This window comes from Phragmites australis, chromosome 2 (assembly GCF_958298935.1).
Source record: "Phragmites australis chromosome 2, lpPhrAust1.1, whole genome shotgun sequence".
In the NCBI taxonomy this organism is placed as follows: domain Eukaryota; kingdom Viridiplantae; phylum Streptophyta; class Magnoliopsida; order Poales; family Poaceae; genus Phragmites; species Phragmites australis.
Window position 1 is genome coordinate 3,077,411 of NC_084922.1, and position 26,292 is coordinate 3,103,702.

General features: G+C 43.5%; 2 protein-coding genes and 1 pseudogene across 6 annotated transcripts; 1 reads left to right on the plus strand and 2 right to left on the minus strand.

Annotated features, from left to right (window-relative positions):
* Window positions 1-1,323: 1,323 nt before the first annotated feature.
* LOC133894242 (zinc finger CCCH domain-containing protein 3) lies at window positions 1,324-4,902 on the minus strand. Of its 4 annotated transcripts, XM_062334847.1 has the most exons (7): window positions 4,533-4,902; window positions 4,324-4,403; window positions 3,974-4,052; window positions 3,823-3,896; window positions 2,962-3,057; window positions 2,247-2,349; window positions 1,324-1,694 (listed from the first exon to the last, which is right to left on the minus strand). In XM_062334847.1, exons 1-6 carry the CDS (start codon window positions 4,666-4,668, stop codon window positions 2,257-2,259), a joined length of 558 nt encoding a protein of 185 aa, XP_062190831.1. In that variant the 5' UTR covers window positions 4,669-4,902; the 3' UTR covers window positions 1,324-1,694; window positions 2,247-2,256. The 4 variants fall into 4 exon arrangements, with proteins under 4 accessions (XP_062190831.1, XP_062190834.1, XP_062190833.1 ...); XM_062334850.1 differs by lacking the exon at window positions 3,823-3,896 and having other exon boundaries at window positions 4,533-4,891; XM_062334849.1 differs by lacking the exon at window positions 2,247-2,349 and having other exon boundaries at window positions 4,533-4,888.
* A 1,050-nt stretch (window positions 4,903-5,952) lies between these two features.
* LOC133894288 (glycogen synthase kinase-3 homolog MsK-3-like) lies at window positions 5,953-10,294 on the minus strand. Of its 2 annotated transcripts, XM_062334851.1 has the most exons (12): window positions 10,034-10,294; window positions 8,785-8,967; window positions 8,600-8,692; window positions 8,329-8,388; window positions 7,841-8,113; window positions 7,562-7,636; window positions 7,275-7,472; window positions 7,110-7,160; window positions 6,928-7,023; window positions 6,757-6,840; window positions 6,526-6,628; window positions 5,953-6,363 (listed from the first exon to the last, which is right to left on the minus strand). In XM_062334851.1, exons 2-12 carry the CDS (start codon window positions 8,893-8,895, stop codon window positions 6,293-6,295), a joined length of 1,215 nt encoding a protein of 404 aa, XP_062190835.1. In that variant the 5' UTR covers window positions 8,896-8,967; window positions 10,034-10,294; the 3' UTR covers window positions 5,953-6,292. The 2 variants fall into 2 exon arrangements, with proteins under 2 accessions (XP_062190835.1, XP_062190836.1); XM_062334852.1 differs by lacking the exon at window positions 8,329-8,388.
* Window positions 10,295-24,864: 14,570 nt separating this feature from the next.
* LOC133910300 (uncharacterized) lies at window positions 24,865-25,581 on the plus strand (annotated as a pseudogene).
* The last annotated feature ends 711 nt before the right edge of the window (window positions 25,582-26,292 follow it).

The following is a 26,292-nucleotide window of genomic DNA, read 5'->3' on the forward strand; positions in this document are numbered from 1 at the left end:
GATGCAGTTGGTATGACCAAATGCAGGGCACGGCAATGGCCAAGGCGTGCACTCCAGTGGCCAATGCAGTGCACGGATCAAACGAACTGTCGAAGAATTCAATCAGGTAGCAGACACAATCGGAATGTTGGGTGAACGAACACCGACACGGCAAGGAGAAGAAACAGAATATTTTCACCGGCTCACTACCAACCACAGCCCAATCCAGGTGGTTCACCTGCAGTCAGTGCGGCAGGGCACATCCCAACCAAAACCCCTGCTCATAACCTTTCTGTGATCCTCCTGAAAACTCCCCTGCAACAGCAAAACGAATTACTTGCAAGAAATGCACCTCCACCTGAAACCAGTAAAGAAAAACAGTGCACTTCAGAGCTCATTACTACATGTAACTGCTCCTGCTGCTGCTGTTGATGCTCGAGCTTGACCATTGCTATCTACCTGCATTCTGAGAAAGCATTTTTGTGTAGATCGATCGACTGGTCAATGGCCTCCCTCCTACTGTTCCTGCGAGCCATTGTCGGCGGTAGCGGCGACGAGAGACTCGCCGCTGGACAGGAGGAGGAGGCGACGCAGCAGCCGGAGATGAAGAGTTTTCCACCGACGCGCTTGGTGACGGCACGCGGTGCGGAAGACGAGGAACGGTGGCTGGTCGCTTGCTTGCAGTGGCCTCGTGTCGATCGCAAGTCCGCGTGGATGCAGATAGTTTGATACTTTGATGGTTGGTCGGGTCAAGCAAATGATCGAGTACTTGCTGCTTTCAGGTCAATGGTTGGAGAAAAATTTCTGTGTAATTCGACGAGTTAATTGTTCGGCGATGGTTGATATTGCCCTTGCGACGTGTTTGTCTGGACGAATTTCGTTCGAATGTTTCCATCCATCTTGTTCCCAAGGCCTCAGAGCTTGTTCCCCTGCATGGACAGAATGTTTCCACACCCACTTGACGACTCAGGTCCCCAACGAGACCAGGGACCAGCCATTGCAATGCGACGGCCACGGTTGCAATATTGCTACCGGACAGACGCTCCCCCCCCCCCCCATGGTGCACTCCCATGGATGATGGATGAGGCAGGGTCCCCACGAGAAAACGGTCATCGTCTCGACGGCACGACCCTCACCGCCGGAGAGGCAAGAGCTTCGCCGAGTCACCGGTCGCTCTAGGCGGGAAATGGAAACGCAGCGACCTGCTCCTGGACGCGTCAAGCGTTGGGCTGCCGTGCCAGGTGACCGGCGAGACACGAGCAGCAAGCGGCACAAACCCATCTCCTTCCCCCTCGCAATCATCTTTCAGTGCAAGACAGAGCGAGCAGCTCAATGGAACCAACAAGACAGAACCTACAGCCGGAGCCCAATTTCAAGTGAAAGCCTGATGCACTGTTCAGTGTTCACCGGACGTACAAGTCTTACTTGTATACGGATGGCAGCTATATATCTAACATTCTTACTGCCAGAATAACCCACTAGCACACAGGATGCAGGTGGGATTGGAATCCCCATTGCATGTTCGATCTACCGCATGCCCTGAATGAAGTTTCGGCATAGACAGTCAATGTACAGCATGTAAAACGGTACGAATTCCAGAGAAACGACGCTTCAGCCCCAGTCGACGAAAGGAAGGGAAGGATAGCCGCCTTCAGGAGGAGGTTGCAGCGACGGCGGTAAGTTGCCCCATGAGGTGTGCCCCCCTAGTATGTTCCCTGCAAAACATGGCAGAAAGAAATGCAGTGTAACACTGTTACCGAATGGAAACTCATTGAAGAGATAAGTGCGATGAAATTCGTTGAAGAAACAAGTATGATGAAACGATTGCAAAACACTGAACCATACGCCACCCTGGCAGCTTATGCACTTGAAAGCATCACAATATTGGATCCCGAGCATAGCTCTCGCCTCCCGTAGACTGAGGAAGCTGACAACAGCTTTGAACCAAACAAAATTAAGTGCTTTAATATGTAGCCCCACCCCCTATCAATATGTGTGTGTGTGTGTAGCCCCACCCTAGTCTCTGGAGGCACCAACCGAGAGGTCCGCTTGCAATCGATCAAATCACCTTGAAACATCCAAGCAGCACCTCATTAGTCACCGGGAGGCACCAACCAATGGACCCCCTGGCATATAGAGCTCCTCTTGATCCAAATCCTCTGAGAGGAGTGACTCTCTAGGGAAAATAATTATGTAGTTGAAATTGATTCTCTAAGGTAAACATTATGGATGAAGTGAATTAGAGAAAGCTGTTTTTTTCAGCTCACCAACTATAGTTCATTTCAGGGAATCACTCTGAGAGTTGAAAACTGCAAAATGCCGTTTGACATAGCTCCCACTGATTCCACTTTGAGAACTGCTCTGGGAGCTCTGCCAAAGAGACCATAAAGGACTTAATAAGACGATTGTATGACAAGGGCTCTATTCATGGCATGACAACTGACTAAGAGGAAAACATGATGAGAAGCTAGGCTTGTCCAATATTGGAGTTCCTGCTATAAAGGCAGATGCCAGAATTCAGAAATCTTTGCGAGTTTAGGGTAGCTTCACAGGAACCAAAAAAGAAGAAGAAGAAGAATCTTATATGTGTTTCTTCAGAGACCCCATGATAACACAAATGAAAACAGCATCTTTCTAGGTCATAAAAATAATTGAAGCTTAGAGGTGTCATGTTCATTCTGGTTGGTGGCGAGACAATTGGACTTAAGACATATATATCATGTTTTATTAGCTGTATGATTGACACAATGGTGTACGATAATCATCAAATGTTCCTATTTATTGCTTTAATCTAAGTTCAAAAAGAAAATTGTGTGGGAAGCAAACCCTAAACAATAATTAGAAAGAGAATATAAATCGTGTAGGAAATAAATTACAACCATCAATTTGAAGGTTAGTGATGCTACTGCCTGGAGCCCTGGACTATCCAGTCATTTAATTATAACAGTGTTTGACAAGAATCTCATGCAATGATGAAATCACCTGAGAAAGAATTCCTTTCTGGTGCCTGGTATCCACCAAAATTGGGTTGACTGCCAAGAAGATTAGGCTGCTGCACCATGGCTCCAGGCCCAGGCCCTGAATGATAGAAGTTGATTAAAAACATAAGGCCTATCCATGTACTAAATCCGACTTATAATTAAGAATTGCTTTAGCGCTGACTGAACTAGTAATAAAATATTTTCCATTTTCCAAGCGTCACCCTGTAGCAATGCTTACTGTAAACATGAGCATTACAACACATTCAAGATATAACTCATGTACTACCCTTTCTAATGAACAGACAGGGATACAAGTAACTATTTCTACACTCCAACAGATTTGTGCAAACAACAATTTCCTTTGAGGCAAAAGGGAGACTGAAGCGCTGCTTGAATTCTGCAGAGGGGCAAACATATCGTCTTAAATGAATCACAATAGCAGTTCCTCGCATAAACTAAACACAATGGCAAATGAAATTGCATGCTAAATGTTAGAAACTGTGATGACCTTCAGGAAGTGTTTGTTCAAGCAGAATCTAGCCCTAGCCCAAACGCAACATACAATTCAATGGGAATTCACTTAAGAACTCAAAATTTCGTACTCCCACTACTTCAAAATAAAAAGGTGTGGTTTGACTTGGCACGGTCTTCAAAATTATACTTTGACAGTTGATTACTCTTATAGTGTAATGTTCATGGCAACAAAATTATGATCATAGGAAAATAATTCCAATTACGAATCCAATGTTGAATTTTGAAATGTGTATGCACCTAATGTTCATAGCAACAAAAATTATGATCACAGGAAAATAATTTCAATTACGAATCCAATGTTGAATTTTGACATGCGTACACGCCTAACAAAAAGAAACAGAGGGAGTATTGGGTTGCAGATATCAAAATAGCCCCCAAATTGCACCCATTCGGCAATATATTCTGCACAAATTGCTGATGCATGAATCACCTCAGCAGATAGTACCAAAAAAGAAGAAAAAGAGAGCATAAACCCTTACCAGATGCAGCTAATGCCGGACTAACAGCATCTGACCTCGGATGGATGTATCTACATGAATCCCCATACTTGCATGTCCCCTGCAACAAAATTTTATTTTCTGTAAAAGAAAAGGAAGCTAAGTAACAAGTGTGAACTGGGTAGCTGAAGCATTCCAAAGGGAAAAGTAATTACTCGAGAATGTTCACAAGGGAGAGGCCCGAGGTACCGTACACATAAAGGAATTGACCTCAAAATTCGGAGCGGCACAGGCACAGCGCAATTGTGGTCCTGTGGTGATGCTATGACTACTCGTAGCGCATCTGAGAGTGCACACCGGTTAAGTCACCAACGCAGCACAAGATGACTCACCGTGCGGACGAAGTGGTGGCAGATGCCCTTGGCGAGGGTACCGTCGGGCAGGAGGAGGGTAGAAGCGCCGCCGTGCTGGTCTGTCGACGAAGGAAGAAGAAAAGGAGTCAGCCAGACGGACCCGACGGCGGCGGTAGACAAGGCGTTCGACAAAACGCGTGAACCACAGAGGCAACGACGACCGGGAAGAGGAGGGCTAACCGACTGACCATGGTGGCGGATGGAGTCGTACCAGAGGGCACGGGCGCGCTTGTGCTGGGCGCCCTGGAGGTGGCGCTTGCGGGCGGCGGCGGTGTCCTGGAACTGCTTTTCGCAGTAGTCGCAGTAGTACTTCCCCAACGGCATCTTGGCAGCTCTTCTTCTGCCGGCTCCTCTTCTCCCCCGCCCTTCGCTTCGCTCGCTCTCTTGCTGCCTTCAGGCAAGTTTGCAATTACGAGTTCCACAAGAAATTTTACCAGAGATGGTGTACCTCTTTCAAAAACGGATCCTCTCACCCGAAAAATCAAAGTCACGGATAAACAGTACTTTTGAGACGGTAAACAGTAATTCACATATATACTGTAGCATGAGTACTGTTCATTAGAAAACTGTGTTGCATTCGGTGTATCACTGGTACTATATCATGTTGCAGCGCTGAATCTGTTTCCAATCCAACGGTACATATCAGAGCAAAGTCCTCAAGCTATTGTTTACACGTGACTTCTTCAAATCAAAAGATCCGTTTCCAAACAAAACGTACCCAAACCACGAAGGAACGACTAAGGGTGCTCCGGATCTCTAGATACTAACTCATTAAAATAGAAACTCAATTTAATCTACCTAAAAAGATACAACTAAATACTTTTTTTAACAAATATATAAATATATGACAAGACTCCACTGTTCACGAGTCGAACAGGTTAAGCGTAGGGATGGTAATAAGATCTAATCCCCATCAAGAATTTTTCCACACCTCCATTTTCATTTAGCTATAGGGTAGAAGTTTTTTTTATTCTCATTTCTGTGAGGAATTTTGCGAGAATTAGGTTTTCAATGGAGATATAAAATTAAATTATTATTAATTATTTCTATATATTAATAATATATTTATAATATAAATTAAATAATTTATGATGTATAGGAAGGTAATTAATATAAGACGGGTTAAATATCGTAGGTTAGAAAAAAATAGAAGTAATCTAATATAATATTTATACATTTATATGTGTGATATTAGAAATATAACAGGAAGCGCTTTTCCATCCTCATATAAATTCGTGAGGATTAAATTTTTCTATACATGTTCCTTAATAGAAGAATTCCCAGCAAATTAACAGAGAACAAAGCCCCCATTGTCATTCCTAGTTACGTATGTGCGTTCACACTTCGTGGAAGTGTCTCAAACCTTCACTCCCAGTGCGGCTCAACCGCACATCAGGAAGCAGCAGTGCAACCAGCAGGCGTAATCACACAAGTGTTACAGCAACCGATTCCGCTGTTCCCCAGCACACACTTTTAACAAATAGAAATGCCACATCTCACCCCACCCACAAAATATGGGCACACAAACTGCAGAAATCATCTTCGGAATGCTTATTAGTGGCAACTGGTTGCACTTCAGAAATATAAAACCGGGAAGCAGTCTGGGTCTGGAGACAAAGGAACTCGAAAAAACAAAAAGAATCCACGATCCATACATTGATCAAACTACCATAAATACATTCTTACTGCTCTAGTACATATTACAGATCAGCTATGGCAATCACATGTGAGCGTCAGTTAGTAGGGCGGGGGTTGCCGGTTACATGTCAAGTTCGCATCGCAACATACTACACAGCTACACAACAGGTCAACACAGCGGTCATACAAGCAGGTAACTTTGGGTCTTCAACGCGTGGGCATGCAAGTTTCCGATCCAACATCCCAGGGGAGAATGCACACTTGTGATGGCTATTCCCATGCTCATAGGCCAGTCATCTCACAATCCAACCTAAGGGCACTGCTTTTTCACATGTTCCGGGATCAATTTCGCGACAATATCTGCAGGGACTCCTTTCAGTTCTGCAACAGAAATGGCAAAGAAAATAAGGAGCCGTTCTCATCCAAACAATTGAGCAATTAGGGCTAGAGTACTCTTTCAAACTAGAATCGCACTGATTGTAGTGCCTACTTGAGCAACCAAGTTCTGGACCGTAGATGAATTGAGTGGGGCATGAAACTCACCGTGAGGCTTGAAGTTAAAAAGGGGTGGCAGAAAGCGGCCATTTGGAAGACGGGTGTTAGGGTCTCGAAGCTCATCAAAGAATGGGTGAACAAGTGCCTCCACCTGGACAAAAGATTCACAGGTCTTAATAAATCATAAAAGTCGTCAAGGATAATGCAAGAAAGAATTGGGGCACAAGTCTTAGTGTTATGTGTATTTCCACTATGTAATGTGCAATGAGATATACATACAGCAGTGCATCTGAGATTGGGGGAGTACTGGAGGAGCCTGGAGACAAGATCAACAGCTTCTGGTGGCATCCTTTTATGAAACACCTAAAAGACACATGATGTACAGTTAGTTAGTAACACGATAGCGATCAATTTCTGACGACATAGCAACAGATGTAGAAAGATTTGCACCTTGTGCCATGGGTGTGCTTTGATTTGTGGGAATTTGAACTCTGTGTAATTCGGGTTCATGCATTTAATTTCTTCCCTTGTAGGAGTACCAAGAACCTGCAATGCACAATAAAATTCAGGGTGATAAGAATTTATGCCTTCGAAGAATAACAATTTACTAGTCACACGAATAGGTTTACTACCTTGATGATTTCGACAAGTTGGTCCACACCACTTTCACCGGGAAACAAAGGCTGTCCAATAGAAGTTCTTGTAAGCCAGTATGAACTCAAAGCCTATATTGCTGACTTGTAGAGGACAGGTTAATTTAGAAAATGCACAAAGATCAAAGAATGAATGCTGCATACCTGGCCTAACATAAGCTCAGCAAGAACACATCCAGCAGACCAAATGTCAATTGCTGCAGTATACTCAGTGGCACCAAATATGAGCTCTGGAGCCCTGTAGTATCGAGAGCAAATGTACGATATGTTTGGTTCCCCCTTGACCAGAACTTTTGCACTCCCAAAGTCACATAGTTTAAGCTGGTGAGTGTGTGGATTCACCTGTTTGCGAAGTTCAAAAATCAATTTCAAGATACAAAACATGTTTTTTGGTATTTGAGATGAGCAAAATGGATGATTTTCCAGCATACCAGAAGATTCTGTGGCTTGATATCTCGGTGACAAACACCAATACTGCCATGAATGTAAGCCAGCGCCCTACATATCTGCCAAAAAACCAATACCAAATATTGAATTAAGTTCATGTCGGAAAATCAGCATACATTAGAGCTGCCAAAAATTAGGAGAGGAACTTTGCTTATAGCTTTGACAACAAAATATTCTTCAGCAGAATCTAGCAACAAAATGTATTACAGTATAACTAAAACAATAGCATAAGTATTCCAAAAGGGATTGGGACAAAATGTTACCTGGAACATATACAGCTTCACATAAATTAGTGGCATACGCTGGTTCATCTTGTTGTAATGCTTCAAAACTCGATGAACAGTCTCAGGCACATACTCTAGAACCAAGTTTAGATACAGTTCATCCTTCTCAGTTGTTGAAAAGAAACAGTGCTTCAGAGCCACAACATTAGGGTGGTCAAGAAGGCGCATGGTCTGAAGCTCACGATTCTTGTAACGCTTATCCTGAAGCACCTTCTTAATGGCAACAGTCTCACCCATCTCCAAACATTTAGCCTACAAAAAGACAAAAATTAGCAAAGGTATCTAAGAACACAAAAAGTATACAGGACAGTCTACAGAAGAACTGATCACAAAAGGCTTGACAAATATGCAATCAGCTAGCTCTTGATAGCAAAACAAATAATGTTGTTTCACAAACTAGATTCAGTAAGGTCATATGCGAGGTAGCTGCCTAATAAAATAAATCTCAGCCACAAGTTGCAACTAACCTGGAAGACAATCCCAAAAGAACCTTGACCTACAATGCGCTCAGCCATGTAGCTCACCGTCTGCAAGTGCATCCAACATAACATATTATTATAAAAAAAGTCACAAAAATGTTTAGGAAAATTAAATTGCTCAAGCTTGGATGCTAACATCATGCGAAGGCATGTAGCACATTGCATTATGGTGTTGGCTCTCAATTATTGGATTCATGCATGCACTACACACATTTACAAATAGCTGCTAATCATGATCAAATGCATTAAAATCACTCACCTGTTTGGCTTGACCATTCTTGCCACCAGTAGTAGTCACAATTATGTGCCCTGTTTCAGTCCCTTTCCCATTAATAATGGTTGCTTCAACTACCTGCAATTGTCATTCAAGTTAATATGTTATGACTAAGTCCCTTCATAAAATAAAGAGCAAAAAACAAAAACAAGTGGCCAATTCATCTTCACCTTATCATCCCTTATCTTTAGTTCATTCATCTGATCAGACAACTTCTCAACACCCAAGCTAGTGCTGCTGCTGTTCTTGTACCCAGATAGGGCTACGCCTGCCAAAGCCATCTCTTACAGCAGCCAATTGATGCCAAATCCGATTTGCATCAAATCACAGTGTCAACTAATATATTGATCTGCCTGCAGAGTGTAACAACAACCAAAACCAATTAGAACGGTAAATACAATATATTACGATGACCACAGCAAACACACCAAGAATGCTCGTTCACAATAGTTGATTGGGGCTAGTAACTACCACAAACATTCGCCAAATCTAGGCAAAGTGCAGGAAATGAGAATGAACTCGTCCTAAAATTGCAACCATAGGGGGGATTATAAGCCAAGCAGACAGCAGATCGAAAACGCAACCTGGAAAGGCCCAACAATTGACTCGCATTGCAAGAATAGAACATCAGAGAGAAATCAACCATCTCCCTGCCTAGAAGCCCCCGTGGCGGATCCAAAGATTCTTAAAAGTAGGTCATTTCACGCTAGACTGTAAGGACTCACTCTCTTCTGGGGAGAAACTTTCCCCTTTAAACTTGCCTAACTTAAGCTCAAAGGGAGAAAAAAAAAGCTCTTGAAGTCCTATTTCTTGGCCAGGACTCATCAAGGCAACGTGCTCTCAACTCTCAAGGAACTAAGAACCCTTCCTAATTTGGGTTCTCCTCTGCATCTATCTAGAAGCATCATTTATGCAAGCATTTGTGCCTCTAACAAAGGGAAACGAGTAAATCAAATGAGAATCCGACGATTTGGTCACGAAATGATGGCATATGTTACCTATTTTTTGGGACCCGAAGCCACGAAGACGGCCTCCGAAACAAAAGTCCAGAGATCCGCGCAAATGCTCTCCGCGGACTAACGCCAACATAAACTCACAGGAAGGCCGCATCTTTGCCAGAACGATGCCAACCTCCTCAAGAACACGGGAAACCCTCTAAAAATCGTAGCTCACCGGCGGGAGGAACTTGCGCAAATCAGCCAGATATCGAGGAAAGCCCGCATCTTTCACAGCAAAAACGCAGATCCAAGGCGACGGATGGACACATCATACAGACAGGTCAACATCGCACGCAAGCATGGACCGAAGAAGGCATCTTTGAGGCCACAAATCCCCAAGAGAGTAGAACAAATCAAGAAACAAACAGGCAAACAGCCAAATCGAGGAGCAAGAACAGATGGCCGGCCGGCCGGCCCATACCTCCTCCTCCTCCTCTTCGCCTCCAGAGAAAATTCTAGGTTCCCCTCCAAGATTTGCTTCGCCCCTTCTGTCCCCCGCCCGTCTCCCTCTGCCCCTGACTACTCGCTCCCCTCCGTTCCTCTCCCTTTCTACCTCCCCCGCCTCTTCTTTTTTCGGTTGTCGGGACGCAAGCAAAGCAAAATACTGCTACCAACGCGACGCAGCGGCCGAAATGATTTGTGCCTGCCCCTCGCCTGCCTGCTGCCGAGGGGTGGCGGGCGGGGAGACGGCCAGTCAGAGCACCCACCAACCACCACAGGAAGCCCGCGCGCACCCCCCGCCCTCTCCCCTCTCCATTTCTACCCGCAGACATCTGGGCCGTGCATTTGGTGGGACCCACATGTCGGAGACGGGAGCTGGCTCCGAGCAACGTGCGTTTAGGGCGCGGGATCCGGGGGTTTGGTTGGGCCACGCCTTTTGACCGGTCAAAACGGCGGGGCCCGCGGGCCGGACTCGTTGGGGGCCTCGGCTACTGTTCCCCCTTTGATTCTTTGACTGCCGCGTGGACCCGATCATACGTGGGACCGGTGTGCAGTGGGTGAGATCGGTGAGATGGGAGGGTTTTGTGTTTGTCTAATTCTTACCGCAATTTTTTGGAACGAAATATTTTTTACCGCATCGGAACACCCAAGATTCGAATACTGAGTTGTGTGGGGAAAAGATGGTCGTGCCCCTGGGTTTGGTTAGATCTGGGTTCTGTTTTGAACTCGAGCCGAGAACGGTAATCGGCGAGTGGCAGCGAGAGACTGTTGACTGAGCAGTTGAGCTGGTGGAGTAGGCGAAGTTTTCCAGGACCGCAGGAGGAGCAGGTGCCCCGGTCCAGTACGTTTGGTTTCCAAATTTCAAAATCAATCGCAAGCGAATCTGGCCCGTCGGAGAAACGATGGACTATTTGGATGCTAAAAGAAAACAAAGCGGTAAAACTAAGAGAATCGTATACTCTAAAAACTTGGCAAAAATTCAAAATAGATAGCATACTGATCATATTTATAAAAAATAGATAATATATTATCAGATTCCTTAATATAGAATGTGTATTCTATATCTTATTCACCGAAAACGGATTTTCGATATATTATGCACTGAAAAGGGTAGGCTCAGATATTTTTGACACCTCATAAGGCGAATACGGCATTGTGTACGGAGTGCCGAATATACCAAGTCCTCATTTGTCGGTGCTTTCGACGTCGATTTTGTCCGCATGCTGCTGCTGTCCCTGCATGCTTTCGGTGCTTTTAGTCGGTGCTAAAAAATGAGAGCGTTCTCAGTTGAGGGAGCATCAGTGTGAGAAGAAGAGCAGCAGCAGTACATAGAGAGAAGGAGCAACAACGCGAGTTGAACACTTTGAAAGCACTCTCTTCAATTATAGTAGATATTTAGATTATGTATTTAATTAATACTTAGATTTGTAATAGTAATTAGAGTAAGTAGATTGTTTAATCAGTTTAATTATATTTGTTTAATTATATTAATTTGATAAATTAGAGTACTTAAATTATTTGTTTAGTTTGATTATATGAATTTGATTAGTAAGTGTAATTAGATTATTTACTTAGTTCAATAACATGAATTTCATTCATCAGTGTAATTAGATTATTCTCTTACTATAATTATATTTAATTTGTATTGTTAATTTACTTATTATTTATCGATGGGCGTAATTAGTTATATATCATATATAAATCTAAGTAGTTATTTTATACATCTAAGTAGTTATTTTATTACATGTAATTAGTTGGCTATTTATATTTATTATAGAGAACGTCTTGCTATTTTGTACGGGTGATTCATAACAATTTAGAATTGCCAGCATATAGAGAGTACAATTGAGCTACTTATTGAACTAGATGGTCTAAAATCATATGTTATGAGGTTAGTTGTTCCAAATAGCTTGGTTGTTGTTCATACGTTGTTCGAGATGAGAAAGAACAACATATGGGCTTTGTACCCACGTAAGATATTGGAGGAGAACTTTGATATAAGGGTGTACGTAAACACAGTGGCACAACTGGTGCAAGGTGATGCAGTTATTAGCATGGAAGGATCAGGTCAGTAGGTGATGTATGAAGAGAAGAGACTACATGTAGAGGAGGGCAGTTTTGGTATAGAGGGATGTAGAGTGGACCCTTCTGGGGTAGATGCAGGATGCATGACTGATGAAGCAGGTGATAACGGGGATAAAGATGTTGTTGAAAACGATGATCTCGGTGTCGGCGATCTAGTACTTTCATGGTGTTGGACTGCTGAATTATGTTGTCATTGGGTATAACACCTTATTTAACTGGGGATACCAGAATAGCGACATACAAGTCGGACAACGGTTTTGTAATAGGGATGAGGCCATCCACTGTATTAGCAACTATTTTATAATGACAAAAAGGGACCACAAGTGTGTCCGATCTAATCCCACGAAATATGAGGTCAGGTGTATCAAGACCTGAATTGTTCTTACTTCGTACGAGCACATAAGCTAAAATATGAGAACTATTTTGTGATAAAAAGACACACCCTACATACATGCAGCAAAAATATTGTTAGGAATGTAAGCCACACCATTGATGCGAGGTTCATAGCCCAACTCCTCTTCACCCTTATTGGCACAAACATATGTTTGTCATCAAAATCGATTATAGGGGAGGTGCAAACTAAGACGAATATACTGATCAATTACCACATCGCGTAGCGAGCAAAGTAGAAGATGTTGAAGATGTTGTTTGAAAGATTCAAAGAGTCTTACAACTATGCTCTGAGGCTACTGCAAAAGATTGCCATGACGAATTTAGGGACTCAATGGGTCATAACGAATGAGCCAATCAAGTTAGAGGATGGGTGGCATATAGCACCACTGATCAATACTTCATTAGGTTATTTCAGTCCTTTGGACAATACATCGAAGTTTAAGACATTACAAGCTAGATGTATGCTTGGATACCATATTTCTGAGCAACAAGTATCATAGTACCCTTATGACAGTAATGGTAATGGATGCAAATAATAAGATCATTCCTTTCACCTTTGCAATGGTTGAGAATGAGAACAATGGTAGTTAGATGTGGTTCCTCACTTTGGTGAGGACACATATCATTGGTAATAGGGAATGAGTTTGTATCATCTCAGACCATAACAAAGGGTCTTCAATATGTGTTGGACATGATGCATAATATCACAAACTACTACATTGTATGACCTGATGTGGAGAGAAGGTGATGCATGCGACACTTAGGTGTGAACCTGTACACAAGGTGCCGCAACAAGTCTCTTGTAACGAGATTCAAAGGGTTGTGTCTTTAGAACCAGCAGACAAAGTTCAACGAGATATAAAGAGAGTTAAAAGAGACCACTCGCAAGATGATGGCAGAGCAGCACATACAGGTGGACCATCTACGGACGCAAATGGTGTGAAGCCAAGCTATTGTTAGCCGTTCATGTGCTACGTTTAGTTAGTGGATAGCGGGGAAGCTGACGGTGCGTTGGGCCCTAATTCATAGCACTGACTGTTGAGAGTTAATCCCTGACAATACTTCTGAGTATACCAGGTGATGGGTGCATGATCGATGTGTTCAATGTGTGTGTGTGTATGAACTCAAGAATACTAGGGTTATCCAGGTTCAGGCCTATCACAAGATAGCATCCCTACATCATGTATATTCTTTTATGGATAGTATGAAACAGTCTAAGGATGTGTTGCTCCTCCTCTTGCAAGCCCGATCCTCCTCTATTTATATACCAAGAGTGGTGTACATACAAACAGAATATGGCAACAGCGTGACTGGTCTAACCCTAATGAAAACAACTACCCCTAGCTAGAGTAGGTATGTAGACCCTACACTGGTTGACCAGTCTGCTCTGTCCCATTGCCCATGCTGCATGCCCGCCTGCGAGGCCATCCCATCGGTCATGCGGCACCACGCCTGTCTGTATAATGCCATCCTATAGCATTTAATGCTATGGGACGGGACACTGCCCATTTGCTCCAGTCAAAACTTTGTTCGCTGGAGGTGGTGCCTGAGAAAGAAAAACACTTGAGTAGATAGCATTTAATGCAACTGGATAGATTAAGATGAAATATCTACCCTGCAACCAATGAGGCTGATCGTAGGGCTTACCTCTGCGACCAGAGGGCTAGTCATGAGAACCCGGTCTAGTCACGTGATAGGGACACAGTCTTATAAAAAAAATATCTACTACTAGTTGGCACTCCCTCACGCGGAATCCCTCAGACAGGGGACCCCCTTATTCAATACACCGACAGTAGCCTTCAAGCTCTCCCGCAGATTTGGTCAGCTGTGCAGTTCACCAAGTGGTCATGGTCGGACTTGGTCACACCACTTGTGCCCTAGGTGGACAAGAGTTTACCCAGACAATATGCCCTAGAGGCAATCATAGACATGATTGTATCACAACTATGTTTATGTATTTTGAATAATATATTATTCCAAGAATGACTATCATTTACATGGATTGGTAAGTTTGTAATTTGTTCGTAGAACTCTTTTGTTTGTATCATGATGCTATTCTAAATTGATCTTTGGTCATGTATCATTGTGATCCATAAGACCAGCACATGTATTGATTGATGATCACATTTTACGGATCATAGTTCTAAAGATACTATATCAATAATATGGACATTTATGTTAAAGAATATGTTGTTGGATAGAGCCACATTGAGATAATGCTAGGATTATTATTTATGATATGACATCAGTTGTTATCTCAAATGGTGTAACTATATGATCCCTAGACCTGAGATCATTTTTGATTCCCATAAGGTGTAGTGACATATTTTGGGGCTACTATATGCTATTCCATAACTAGGTAGTTATAAAGGTAATTTTCGGATTTATCATGAAACATGTCGTGGTGTGTAAGCGATCAAGATAGAATTTGCCCCCCTTGATAACGGGAGATATATCTCTAGACCCCTCGAGGTAGTTGGATTGAGAAATTGTATGACCATACCAATATGATTAAAGAGTTAATCATGATAAATCCACTACTTGATCAAATGAATGGTTGAGCTATCATAAGGGTGGCATGTATCTCGCCTTGAGCTTGACTGATATCGTGAAGCAAAAGGCTCGGTGCATGTGTATATCAAGGTTCAGCTGATATGATCTTTATGTATACTCAGGAGTCAACATGTCCTGCTAGGGACCGCTATTAATTTTGGTTTGAAAAGGGTTTTCGAGTCGTAGTCATTTGTATATGAACCTAACATGTCACTGACTTAATAGGTTAGAGCTAAACATACGAATTAGATTCGTATATAGGTTTGATTGAATTGTGATTGATGAGGTGTTAGAGTTCTAAGGCCCATTAGCGGGCTCTATATAAGGAGAAGCGTGGGGTGGGGCGTGGGGAGGTGAGCCACTCCAAAACTATAGCTGCAACCCTCCACACGATCTCTCAAAACACTAGCCGTATGGGCGGTGCTAGCACATCGGCGCTCAGCGATCCTGCCCAGTACATGTAAATACCGTAGATGCGCTGTTGCTATTTTGACGCTGATCTCCTCGATGTGAAGATTGCGATGCTTCTATCCAACTGGTCGAGGACCTACTCTACTGGTCGACATACCTGCTCAGTTGGTTGTGGAACATGACGCGACCACTTAGAGCTGGTCGAGGATGCGACATACCTGCTCAAGGAACTGGTCGAGAAGAACAACCACCTACTCAGAGCCGGTACAAGAGCGTGACCACCTGCGTGGGGCTAGTCGCGGATCTGATCGAGAAGCTACTCGAGGAGTTTGACGTGCACAACGTTGGATCGGCCTACTCCAACTCTTGTTCTGCTGCATTGCGCGTCAAATGGTAACGATCTATGATCTCCTACTTGCATATTTTTCTGGGTGAATGTGGTATTTTTTTTTTGTTTTTAGGCTAGCGTAGCCAACCCGCTCCCCAATGCCATAGGGCAAAATGATAATAATGATGGGCAAGGGCACACATGGCAGGGGCCAACACAGGACGCTGGGATGAGAGCCACATACCCGCTAGGCGCTTACACTCCTGGGGATTACGTGCGTCATTGTCGTCGTCGTTGAGTAGCCAGTGCAGTTGTTCGGTGCAATTGTACAATCCTGGGGATAGTGAGATGCAGACTACAGCAGGTTCAACACCTCATCGACTTAAGGACAAACAGTTGGGATGAAGCTACTTTGAGAAGGTATTTCTATGCTTATGATGTTTCTGAAATACTAAAGATCAAACTTCCTGAAGTCAGTCAACTTGATGTTTTTGCATGGCATTTTGAGAAATCTGGTTTATTCTTTGTTCGCAGTGCATACAAATTGGCCCTTGTTAAGGAATATATGATAGATCTTCCGACTACCAGTTCTTACCCAAATGGAGTTAGGAAGAAGTCAGTTGGGCAGTCTAAAGTCTCTCCAAAGGTACGTCTGTTTATTTGGAAGTTAATCAACAATGGTTTACCAACAAGGCAAAACAAGCACAGACAACACTTGGAACCTTTACAAGATTGCACGATCTGTGGCTTCCTAATTGAAGATGAATTCCATGCTGTAATCGAATGCCCACATGCAAAGGCCCTGAGAGAAGTAGTGCACATACATTGGCTTCTGCCATTAGAGACAGATCTGAACAGCATGTCTCATGAATGGATGTTGATGTTGATCCATAAATATCCAAAAGAATACCGTAAAATCTCTTCATGGTTTGTTTGAGGGCCTGGACTACTCGGAATGGAGTGCTTATGGCAGGCAAGAAAAGCAATTGATGGGTCAATTGCTTTTCTAACAAAATTCTTGGAGGCCCTGTTCACCGACAATGCAAAGTTTCAGTGAATGCAAAGGTAAATTGCAGATGTTTAAATCGGTACAGACTATGAGTGACAGTGCTAGATCACCTTGTGTGTCTGAGGGGTCCTGGTCTCCTCCTTTGGTTGCGCACTTACAAATCAATGTCGATGGTGCTTTCTTGCCGGTTTCAGGAGCTGCCGAGATTGGAGTGATCATTCGTGATTCGGAGGGCCAACCGAAACTAATGTTTTGGCGTGTGCTTTTCAATTGCAAGGACACCGAAGAAGCAGAGGTGATTGCATGTCATGAAGGCATTCGCTTGGCTGCCCAATGGTTCAACGCGCCAATCATCCTTGAATCAGACTGCTCAAATGTGGTGGCCAAGCTCCGCTCTCTCTTGCCGAATCGGTCGCTGGTGGCTCATATTATTGCTGAAGCACGAAGTAAGTCTCATGCTCTTGTGAACTTGGATGTTAAGAAAATATCGAGGTCTAGTAACAAAGTTGCTCATGAACTTACTCATCTAGTCATGAGTTGTAAAGAGTGTGTCCTGTTTTTAGACAATATTCCAGATTTTATCAAACCTTTTATTTATAACGATATTATAAATCAATAAAATCCTTCTTTCCCGCAAATTTCGACTCCGTTGGTAGCTGCTCAGCTGCTACTACATTATTAGAAAGTGTCAATTCAAGTTCCATAGCCTTCATCACCAACCCGTTGTGCTAGGAATTAAATCCTCTAAAATGACACGCCACCTGCTCTGCTAGTGACCGGAAACTTAGCTTAAGGAAGTAGATAATTAAACTCCGGTGCCAAGCTAGTTGAGCAGTGCCGCCCAGAAAGAAGGTAAGGGTGCTCCTAGCTAGATTTAGTTACTCCCGATCATGGGTTATGGATAAGACCACCTCCCATGTGGCATCCCACATCCCTGATTAGCCACCCAGCCAATCATCACGAGAGTTCATGATGACACCGTACCGTTGTTTAATTACGCCCCTAAACTACTCCACTCAACTAAGCCAGTGAGGGTAAGGTACTGGTTGTTTGGGCGAAAGATTATAAAAAACAGTTTATAAATCGTAAAGTATAAAAAGTTAAATTATAAAAGTAGATTGTAAAATTTACATAAGCTAGGAAAAGACACATTATTTGATTATTACAATCTAAATGTTGAATTATTAAAAGCTGGATTATACAATCTAACTGTTTGTTTTAGCTTGCAGATTATAATCATAACCTACAATATGCAAACTGAAATAATTCAGTTATCAGGCCTAATGCTGCACACTGGCCGGTTATCGAAGTGCGAGTAAAGGTGGTCAAGTGGGCCGGATAAAATAGGCTAGCACTAGGCACGACTATTTTGGTCCAACTCAGGCACAACAGTTAACGGGCTAGGCCAACACATCATGCTGTCTTGAGCTATGTCTAGGTAGGAGCCACGACACATCAGCCTGACATATTATGGCATATTTAAATTTTTCTATTTTTTAATATTTTATATAATTTATTTAGATTTAATATTATATATGATATATGGTACAATGATAATATACTTATCTTCTGACGAAAAAAAATCTAATACTTTCAGGCTTACCATGCCGCGAGCTGATACCACGTTACCGATTTTAAGTGGACCGTACCTGAGCTAGACCAACGACCGGTTAACCGGTGTGGCAAAAGCCGTTTAGTTAACGGGTTTAACCATACCATACCCAAATAGGCTGGTGCCGTGCTGGGCCGGACCTCCTATTTGGCCCCCTGCGAGCAACGCGTTATGTGTAGCTGTGCTCCTGATCTAGGACTCGGTAGATGCTGCAGGGCTTTCTTGGAGCGGACGACGAGGAGCGAACTTTGAGGCCAGTCAACCCGTGAGTAACGTTGCCATTTCACCAACACGTTGACAGAATAAACAAGCTTGGGCCACATCTCGTTTTCGGTGCACTGGTGGAGGTGCCCGTAGCGCGGCGGCCATTGCCTCCCAGCATATACGCAGGATACTATACCGGTGTTGAATTGGTAGCAGACTCGCTCAGCTGTATGCCAAATGTTTGGTCGACGACACGAGAGTCGAGAGAGTGCAAAGAACGAACGTTTGCTTGTACTAAGCAATGGTTAGTAGGGTCTGTGTCGTTGTATCGAGTAAAATAGTACTTTGGTAAACAGGTACTGCGAAGGATATAACGATTAGAGATATATGTTTTTTAAAAATTGATCAGTCACATGATTAGGGTACAATTCTCACGATCAATATAAGATATATACAACTAGTCTTTCTGTTTTATCACATAAACTCGTGACCGGTTTTATTGGTCGCAAGGTCGGATCTGACATAACCTGTCTAATCGTATTTATTAACATCTATTCAAGTATTTTTTTTCCCCTCAGACATCAACTCTAGTGGATGAAGTCATGAATGGCACAGAGAGGCCTTATTTCGTCTCGTAGCATTAAATTTTATATAGTGGGACTTTTGCAAGTCAACACGGCATCGCACGACGGACGGGACGTTGTCAGCAGGCCGATCAAGCAAGTAGTCGGGGACGGTTCTCCGTAATGATGACTTGGGTTAAATATTAGGATGAGTAATGTCTTCTGTTTGAACATACACGTAAGTTCTCCTCATCCCTACCATATAAATAGGTGAGGACCCGTTCATAAGAAACGAAGATCAAGTCTGGCAGCCAGCTAGAACTACCTCTATAACCAATTGAGATCCTTCATAACACAATACACATGACGTAGAGCTATTATCCTCCGGGAGGCCTAAACCTGTATAACTCCCTGTGTCACTGAGTTCATCGTATGTGCACACATCGATTCTTAAAATTTTGTTCACGCACCCGCTATCCACCATACCCCGAAATCATTGTTAACCCTCAATATTTGGCGCGCCAGATAGGGGACATGTTCTCGTAATTTTATCAAGTTTGAAAAGCTTGATCAGATTACTCATGGCTAGATCCACAACAACTGCTGAGTCCCATTCTGAGGATCTCGGTCGCTGCAAGGTATTCGTCATGGGGTACCACCTGGATGAACCCGATGTGCTCCAGGCATGGGACACCAAGATGGAGTTCGGGAGCTCTGAGACCTAACACGAGGTCTGTATGACGGACCATGAAGCAGGGGGCGCTGGAAGCCCTCATGTCCCAAGCACCGATGGCGAACCCCCGACTATACACCTAGAGGAAAACCAGTCCTACGTCGGACAGGCATGTGCTTTGAGACCGCCTCCGCATCTCCAGCGCCGTCCCGAGGAGCCCCTACACAGGGCGTAGTCTACGGTGGAGTCATCACCTAGGCCATTGCGCTGCCCAAGGGCCGGGGGCTCCCCCCTCGAGACTTATCACCGCTCTGCGCCTAGCGTCTTGACTACGAGACCATGACACCAGCGCAGAACCTACAGACCCTACGAATGCTCCTTAGCCACCCACTGGTACTTATACCAGAGTGCTCGCTTGTGACATCGTGGTTGCGTGATCTTGCTCTCCTGGTCGAGACCGCCTAATGCCAGATAGCGTCAACATGCACCGCGCCCATCGCAAAGGTCGGTGAGGGTCACGATTGCCAAGGGTCATTTTAGGGCTCGCGATGGAATAAGTCCCATGCTCCCTCAACCACAGGGGTACTCGTGGACCATCGCCATGTCAGGACAGCCAACCATCCGACCTACGTGACTCTCTACGCCAATGTGACCTCTGTGGCATGATCCAGAGCCAGGTGGCTACTAAAGAGCAGGAGGGTTGGGCTAGGTGGGAACCCGAAGGGGGCAAGTAGACCTACTGCACACCTCCCCCTTACAGGGAGGCATAAGATAGCTCCACCCTGTCGTTGAGACCCCGAGACCGCCGTCTCTCCCCCCGGGTGCATGCCGCCGCCCAACAACGAGTGGCTCCCTGTTATGGGACAGGGTGCAACACCATATCCGTCCGGTTATGGGAGGTGCACTGGCTAGACAAGTTTTGATCGGTCAAATTTGTAATCTACAGTGACATGAAAAGCCTCACTCACCTATTTGATCAAAGGCTACACACTAATTGGCAATATAAAGTGTTAACTAAATTAACTGGGTTGATATATAAGATAGTTTACAAGAAAGGTTATGAAAATAGAGTGACTGAGCTTTGTCTAGGCATCCTAACCTTTCTGCATAGTTAATGGTTATATCATCTAGTAGCCTAGTTTGGTTGGAATAAGTGAGAGAGGGATATCAGAAGGATTTGAAAACTTTGCTCATTCTATCGGCTGTAATAGTGGATCCTCATTCTTTTCCTCAATTTTAAACTCCGAGACGGAGTTCTCAGATACAAGAATAGAATATGGATAGGTGACAGCCCAACATTGCAGCTGCATCTGCCTGTTATCCACTCTTCTACCTTAGGTGGCCATTCAGGCTTTCCAGTCACTTATAGAAGAATAAAACAATTATTTGCTTGGAAGGGTATGAAGTCTACTACTCATCCCTTTGTGCAATCTTGCCTTATTTGATAGCAGGCCAAACTTGATAGAGCTCGTTCTCCTGGTCTCTTGGAACCATTACCTATTCCACAAGGATGTTGGCAAATAATTTCAATGGACTTTATTGGGAGGTTACCCAAATCAAGTGTTGCAAACTATATTATGTTGATCATTGATAAGTTCTCTAAGTATGGTCACTTCATACCCTTATCCCACCCTTTCGTTGCTGCACAAGTAGCACACATCTTCCTGGATCATATATACAAACTACATGGACTTTCTCTCTCTATTATATATGACAGAGACCCTATCTTCACAAGCAAATTATGGCAAGCATTATTCAAACTAGCTAATGTTCAATTAAGGATGAGTTCAACATACCACCCTCAATATGATGGTTAAACCAAGAGAGTGCATCAATGCTAGAGACATTTTTGAGATGCTTGGTTCATGCCTGTCCTGAACAATGGAGTAAGTGGCTCCCTCTTTTTGAATTTTGGTATGATACAAACTATCATTCGGCCATTAAGCACTCTCCATTTGAAGCTTTATATGGGCATCAACCAATGCACATTGGTCTGGATCATACTAGTATCAGTACATTTTCTGATGTTGATGAGTGGCCTTTGGAGAGAAAATTGATTCAGGCAATCATTCAACAACATTTAACTCAAGAAAGAATGAAGCGACAAGCCGACAAGAACCGATCAGAACGCTCATTTGAGGTCGATGATACATTTTTTTTCTCAAAATCCAACCATATGTCCAATCTTCATTGGCAAATCGCTCTTCTTAGAAACTGTTATTCAAGGTTTGTTTTGGCCCTTGCTGCATTTTGGAAAAGATTAGAAAGGTCTTACACCCTAGAATTGCCTCCACGCACATCTATTCACCTGGTTTTTCACGTTTCTCAACTCAAGAAGGCTATTGGAAATCTATAGGTAAATTCTCAATTGCCTGACCAGTCTGTTGAGTTTCAATTTCCTGAAACTATCTTGAATCGTCGCTTGCTCCGTCGAAGGTGACAAATCAATCTCACAAGTGTTGGTGAAATAGTCAAGGATGACACATGAGATGTCATATATCTTGGGAAGACACCGAATCGCTGCGCCAAGCCTTCCCTCGTTCACCTGCTTGGGGACAAGCAGGAACTCAAGTCTGGTGGATATCAGCACCATTGTTTCGGTCCGACAAGGAGCAGCGACAACATTCAACAGGAAGAACTGTGACAACGAAGGAGCTCACTGGCTAAAAGGCCAAGCGTGAACTCTTTGGGCTCGAGTGGCTCTGTAAGGGTCACGTGGGCTCAGTCTGTGCGTGAGCGAGAGGCGTGCGTCTGTGACTTAGCAAAGGTGTTTAACTTGAGCGGGAGATTAGGCGACGACGACATGATGTACCAGATTAACGACTTCTTCTCCACGGCTTGGCGAACTCGGTCGGCCGGCGAGCAATACGATTCCGCCTGCCTCCTCCATTGCTGCCTCTTTCTCTCTCCACCACTATCCTCTCCCGGCTGTGTTTTAACAATAAACTTCCATATCTCGATATATATAAAATAAAATACCAACATATATCTAAAAAACTGTAATAGAATTTCTTCAACAAAGAAAAATGCTGCAAAAGGCTCCCTTTTTGAGAGACCACGAGTAGTGCGGTAGCCGGTAGTTGCGCAGCAAGAAAGTAGTGCGAGATCAATGCTTATACAGTTTATACTAAGGCTGGCCGCCTTTAGATCCTAGCTCCACCTGAAAGTCTGAATCGATACGACAATGCTTATACAGTTATACTAAGGCCCTGGCCGCCTTTAGATCCTAGCTCCGCCTTATATTTTAATATAGAGTTTATATTCTAATATGAGTGATTTAAATATATATTTTTAGTCTAAAATAGAAACAAAATAGCTTATTCAAACATCTCAATGTACCTTAGCTCTAGCTTTATAAATTGTTAGGGATGCGGATACCTAGATTCAAGAATTTTTAGAGACTTGATAGAGTTCTAGCTCTGAGCTTTATATTATATATGGAGTTCATATGCTGAAATAAAATGATTTAATTCTCTATTTATAATTAAAAATAAAAATAAGATAGCTCATATAAATATCCTCGATGAATGTGATTTCAGCTCACAAATTTTTATGGCTCTGCCAAACTGCTCGTCAAGCTGCCTAGCCATTGCTTCCTAGCAGCGTGTAGCGGTGAAGGACTGCGTACTGGCAGCGCGTTAATTTGGAGCTGTGGCAAGTAAATACATAGGATCTCATGTCCTTGTGCAAGCGAGACGTCCTGCAGGGCCACTAGGCAGGAACCGTTCTGTTATTTGAGCAGGAAAAGAAACAGAAGTGAATGGACGATGCGCTCGATCTCTTCCGGCCGGTCCTCCCTCCCTCCCAGCAATGCCAGGCAACATCGCCTGTCGAGCAGCGGGGTCATATGCTATCGCTCTGAATCTACATCCTCGATCCTTTGCCTGCTGGCTCTCCAATGCGGCGTACGTACGTTTGCTACGAGTAGCTAGCCTCATTCACTGCTGCCACCAGCCGGCGAGGGCGGGCGAGTACAGCAGAAACGCCAACCACCGGGACGCGTTCCTGGGAGTACTATAGTCAGATACCCCACGCGAGAACATGTTTTCCTGGTACTACACCCAAGTATTGTAACAAACTAACAACATCTCTATCCGACCCTTTAAAATTGACTCCTTATATTTTTATATAGGGATTCTTTCTATCCAGACTGACCTTCTATTTCTCTGTACGCTCCAACCGATCTCCTAAATCTGACCCCATATATTTCACTCATCCATATTTTAATACTATCCTTTAACTACCAAATTAATTCTAACAGCTATATTTCTAACGGTTTTTTTTCCAACGGCTATTTTTTGCAACGACTACTTTTTTTCAACGGTTTTTTTCAACGGCTATTTTTTCCAACGGCTATTTTTTCCCAACGGCTACTCTTTTGTCCAACGGCTATATTTTTACAACGGCTACTTTTTTCAAACGGCTAGTTTTTTCTAACGGCTACTTCCAACTCTATATAAACCTGGCCAGTCCCCTGTTGCCATTCACAAGTCCCACTCCCTTGTAGTTCCCTCTCTGATCAAAATAAGTCATCGTTTTCTGGTAGATTCATCATCGTCGTCGGAGGATGACGACGACGAACTCATTCTTGCTACACTACACCAAGCACACACTCAATATGCGCTTTTGAATGCTGCACGACCTGGGGGTTCTGTGCTTGGACGTCAGTATATCAACCGCAACAGAGAAGCCGGGCATTGGAAGCTATACGAAGACTACTTTTCAGATGCTCCTACCTACGGTCCAACTTTCTTTCGTCGCAGGTTTGTAAATGATTTGTTTTTGTTTGTTCGTCATTTTTATGCATCCTCTTGGGTTCGGCTGATTCTTATTACTTTCTTCAGGTTTAAAATGTCTCGTTCTCTATTTCTTCGCATACTGCAAGCTGTAGAACAACATGATGATTATTTTGTGTAGAAAAGAGATAGAATCAGACGTCTTGGGTTATCTCCTTTGCAGAAGATAACCGCAGCATTTAGGATGCTAACTTATGGAGTAGCAGCAGATGCTACTGATGATTATATTCGGTTTGCAGAAAGTACTGCTGTAGAGAGTCTTAAAAGGTTTGTGAAAGCTATTGTTGAAATCTTCGGTGATGAGTACCTGAGATCTCCAAATGATAATGATACAGCTAGATTACTTGCAATTGGAGAGCAAAAGGGTTTTTCCGGTATGCTTGGGAGCATAGATTGCATGCATTGGAAGTGGAAGAATTGCCCTGCAGCATGGCAAGGTCAATTTACCGGTCATGTGCACGAGCCCACCATTATTCTAGAAGCCGTTGCTTCACATGATCTTTGGATTTGACATGCCTTCTTTGGTTTACCAGGATCTCACAATGATATTAATGTTCTGCATCGTTCTCACCTATTTGCAAATCTAGCTGAAGGGCACGCTCCAGAAGTGAACTACACCATTAATGGTCATAATTATACAATGGGGTATTACCTTGCAGATGGTATATATCCTCAATGGGCCACATTTGTTAAGTCAATACCATCTCCACAAGGGAATAAGAGGAAATATTTTACGAAAGTACAAGCAGCGGTGAGGAAGGAGGTGGAACGAGCATTTGGAGTTCTGCAATCTCGTTTTGCCATTGTTCGTGGGCCAGCAAGATTTTGGGATCAAGACACACTAGGACAAATCATGACAGCTTGTATCATCATGCATAATATGATCGTTGAAGATGAGTGAGATGCAGAAGGTGACCACCATTTCGATGGGATGGGAGAAGTTGTGACAGCTTTCCATCATCCTACGGCTGAACTGCAAGCGTTTCTTCGAACTCATCTAGCCATTACTAACAGGGAAACTCACTCACAGCTTCGTGATGATCTAGTCGAGCACCTGTGGGAAAAATATGGAGGGGTGTAGTGTATGTAGTTGTACCAATATAGTCGGATCTTTTGACTTATACAATTCACATGCATGCATTACCTACACATGTAAGTACACCTTATTAGACTTGCACCACAATATGAAATAACAATCAAATAAAGAAGAGAACATTATACCTTATCTTGTTCTGTCACCCCGCTTTGCCTCCTGTTTTGAATCTGAACATAACATCCACAAAACCGGTTAACACCTTCTAGTATGACAGACCAACGATGCTGTAGAGAATTAGAATTACGATCAGATGCAAAGTCCTTGTGCTCATGAAAATAATCAGTAATTCTTTGCCAATACGTAGCACGTGATTGTTCATTCCCTTGTATAGCATCCAAACTAACTTCTAGCCATGCCGACACCAACATGTTGTCTTCTTTTACACTGAATTTTTTTGATCTGGCCTTTTTTGCTTTTTGGGATGCACCAGCTTCTACATGTGGCGTTTGTTGCTCCTCAAGTGGGCTTGCAAATTGACTATCATCCCAATACGGTCCATTGTCTTCAATGTTTCGA

What these genes read in the sequence shown, in the direction of transcription:
- LOC133894288 (XM_062334851.1), bottom strand. Translation starts at nt 8,895, where the DNA reads ATGGCTTTGGCAGGCGTAGCCCTATCTGGGTACAAGAACAGCAGCAGC. An exon ending in CTGAGCTTATGTTAGGCCAG is followed by an intron (nt 7,161 to 7,274) that starts GTATGCAGCATT and finishes TCTATTGGACAG; the next exon opens with CCTTTGTTTCCCGGTGAAAG. An exon ending in AACTTGTCGAAATCATCAAG is followed by an intron (nt 7,024 to 7,109) that starts GTAGTAAACCTA and finishes TGTGCATTGCAG; the next exon opens with GTTCTTGGTACTCCTACAAG.
- LOC133894242 (XM_062334847.1), bottom strand. Translation starts at nt 4,668, where the DNA reads ATGCCGTTGGGGAAGTACTACTGCGACTACTGCGAAAAGCAGTTCCAG. An exon ending in CGACTCCATCCGCCACCATG is followed by an intron (nt 4,404 to 4,532) that starts GTCAGTCGGTTA and finishes CTTCGTCGACAG; the next exon opens with ACCAGCACGGCGGCGCTTCT. An exon ending in TACTCCCTCTGTTTCTTTTT is followed by an intron (nt 3,058 to 3,822) that starts GTTAGGCGTGTA and finishes TCTATCATTCAG; the next exon opens with GGCCTGGGCCTGGAGCCATG.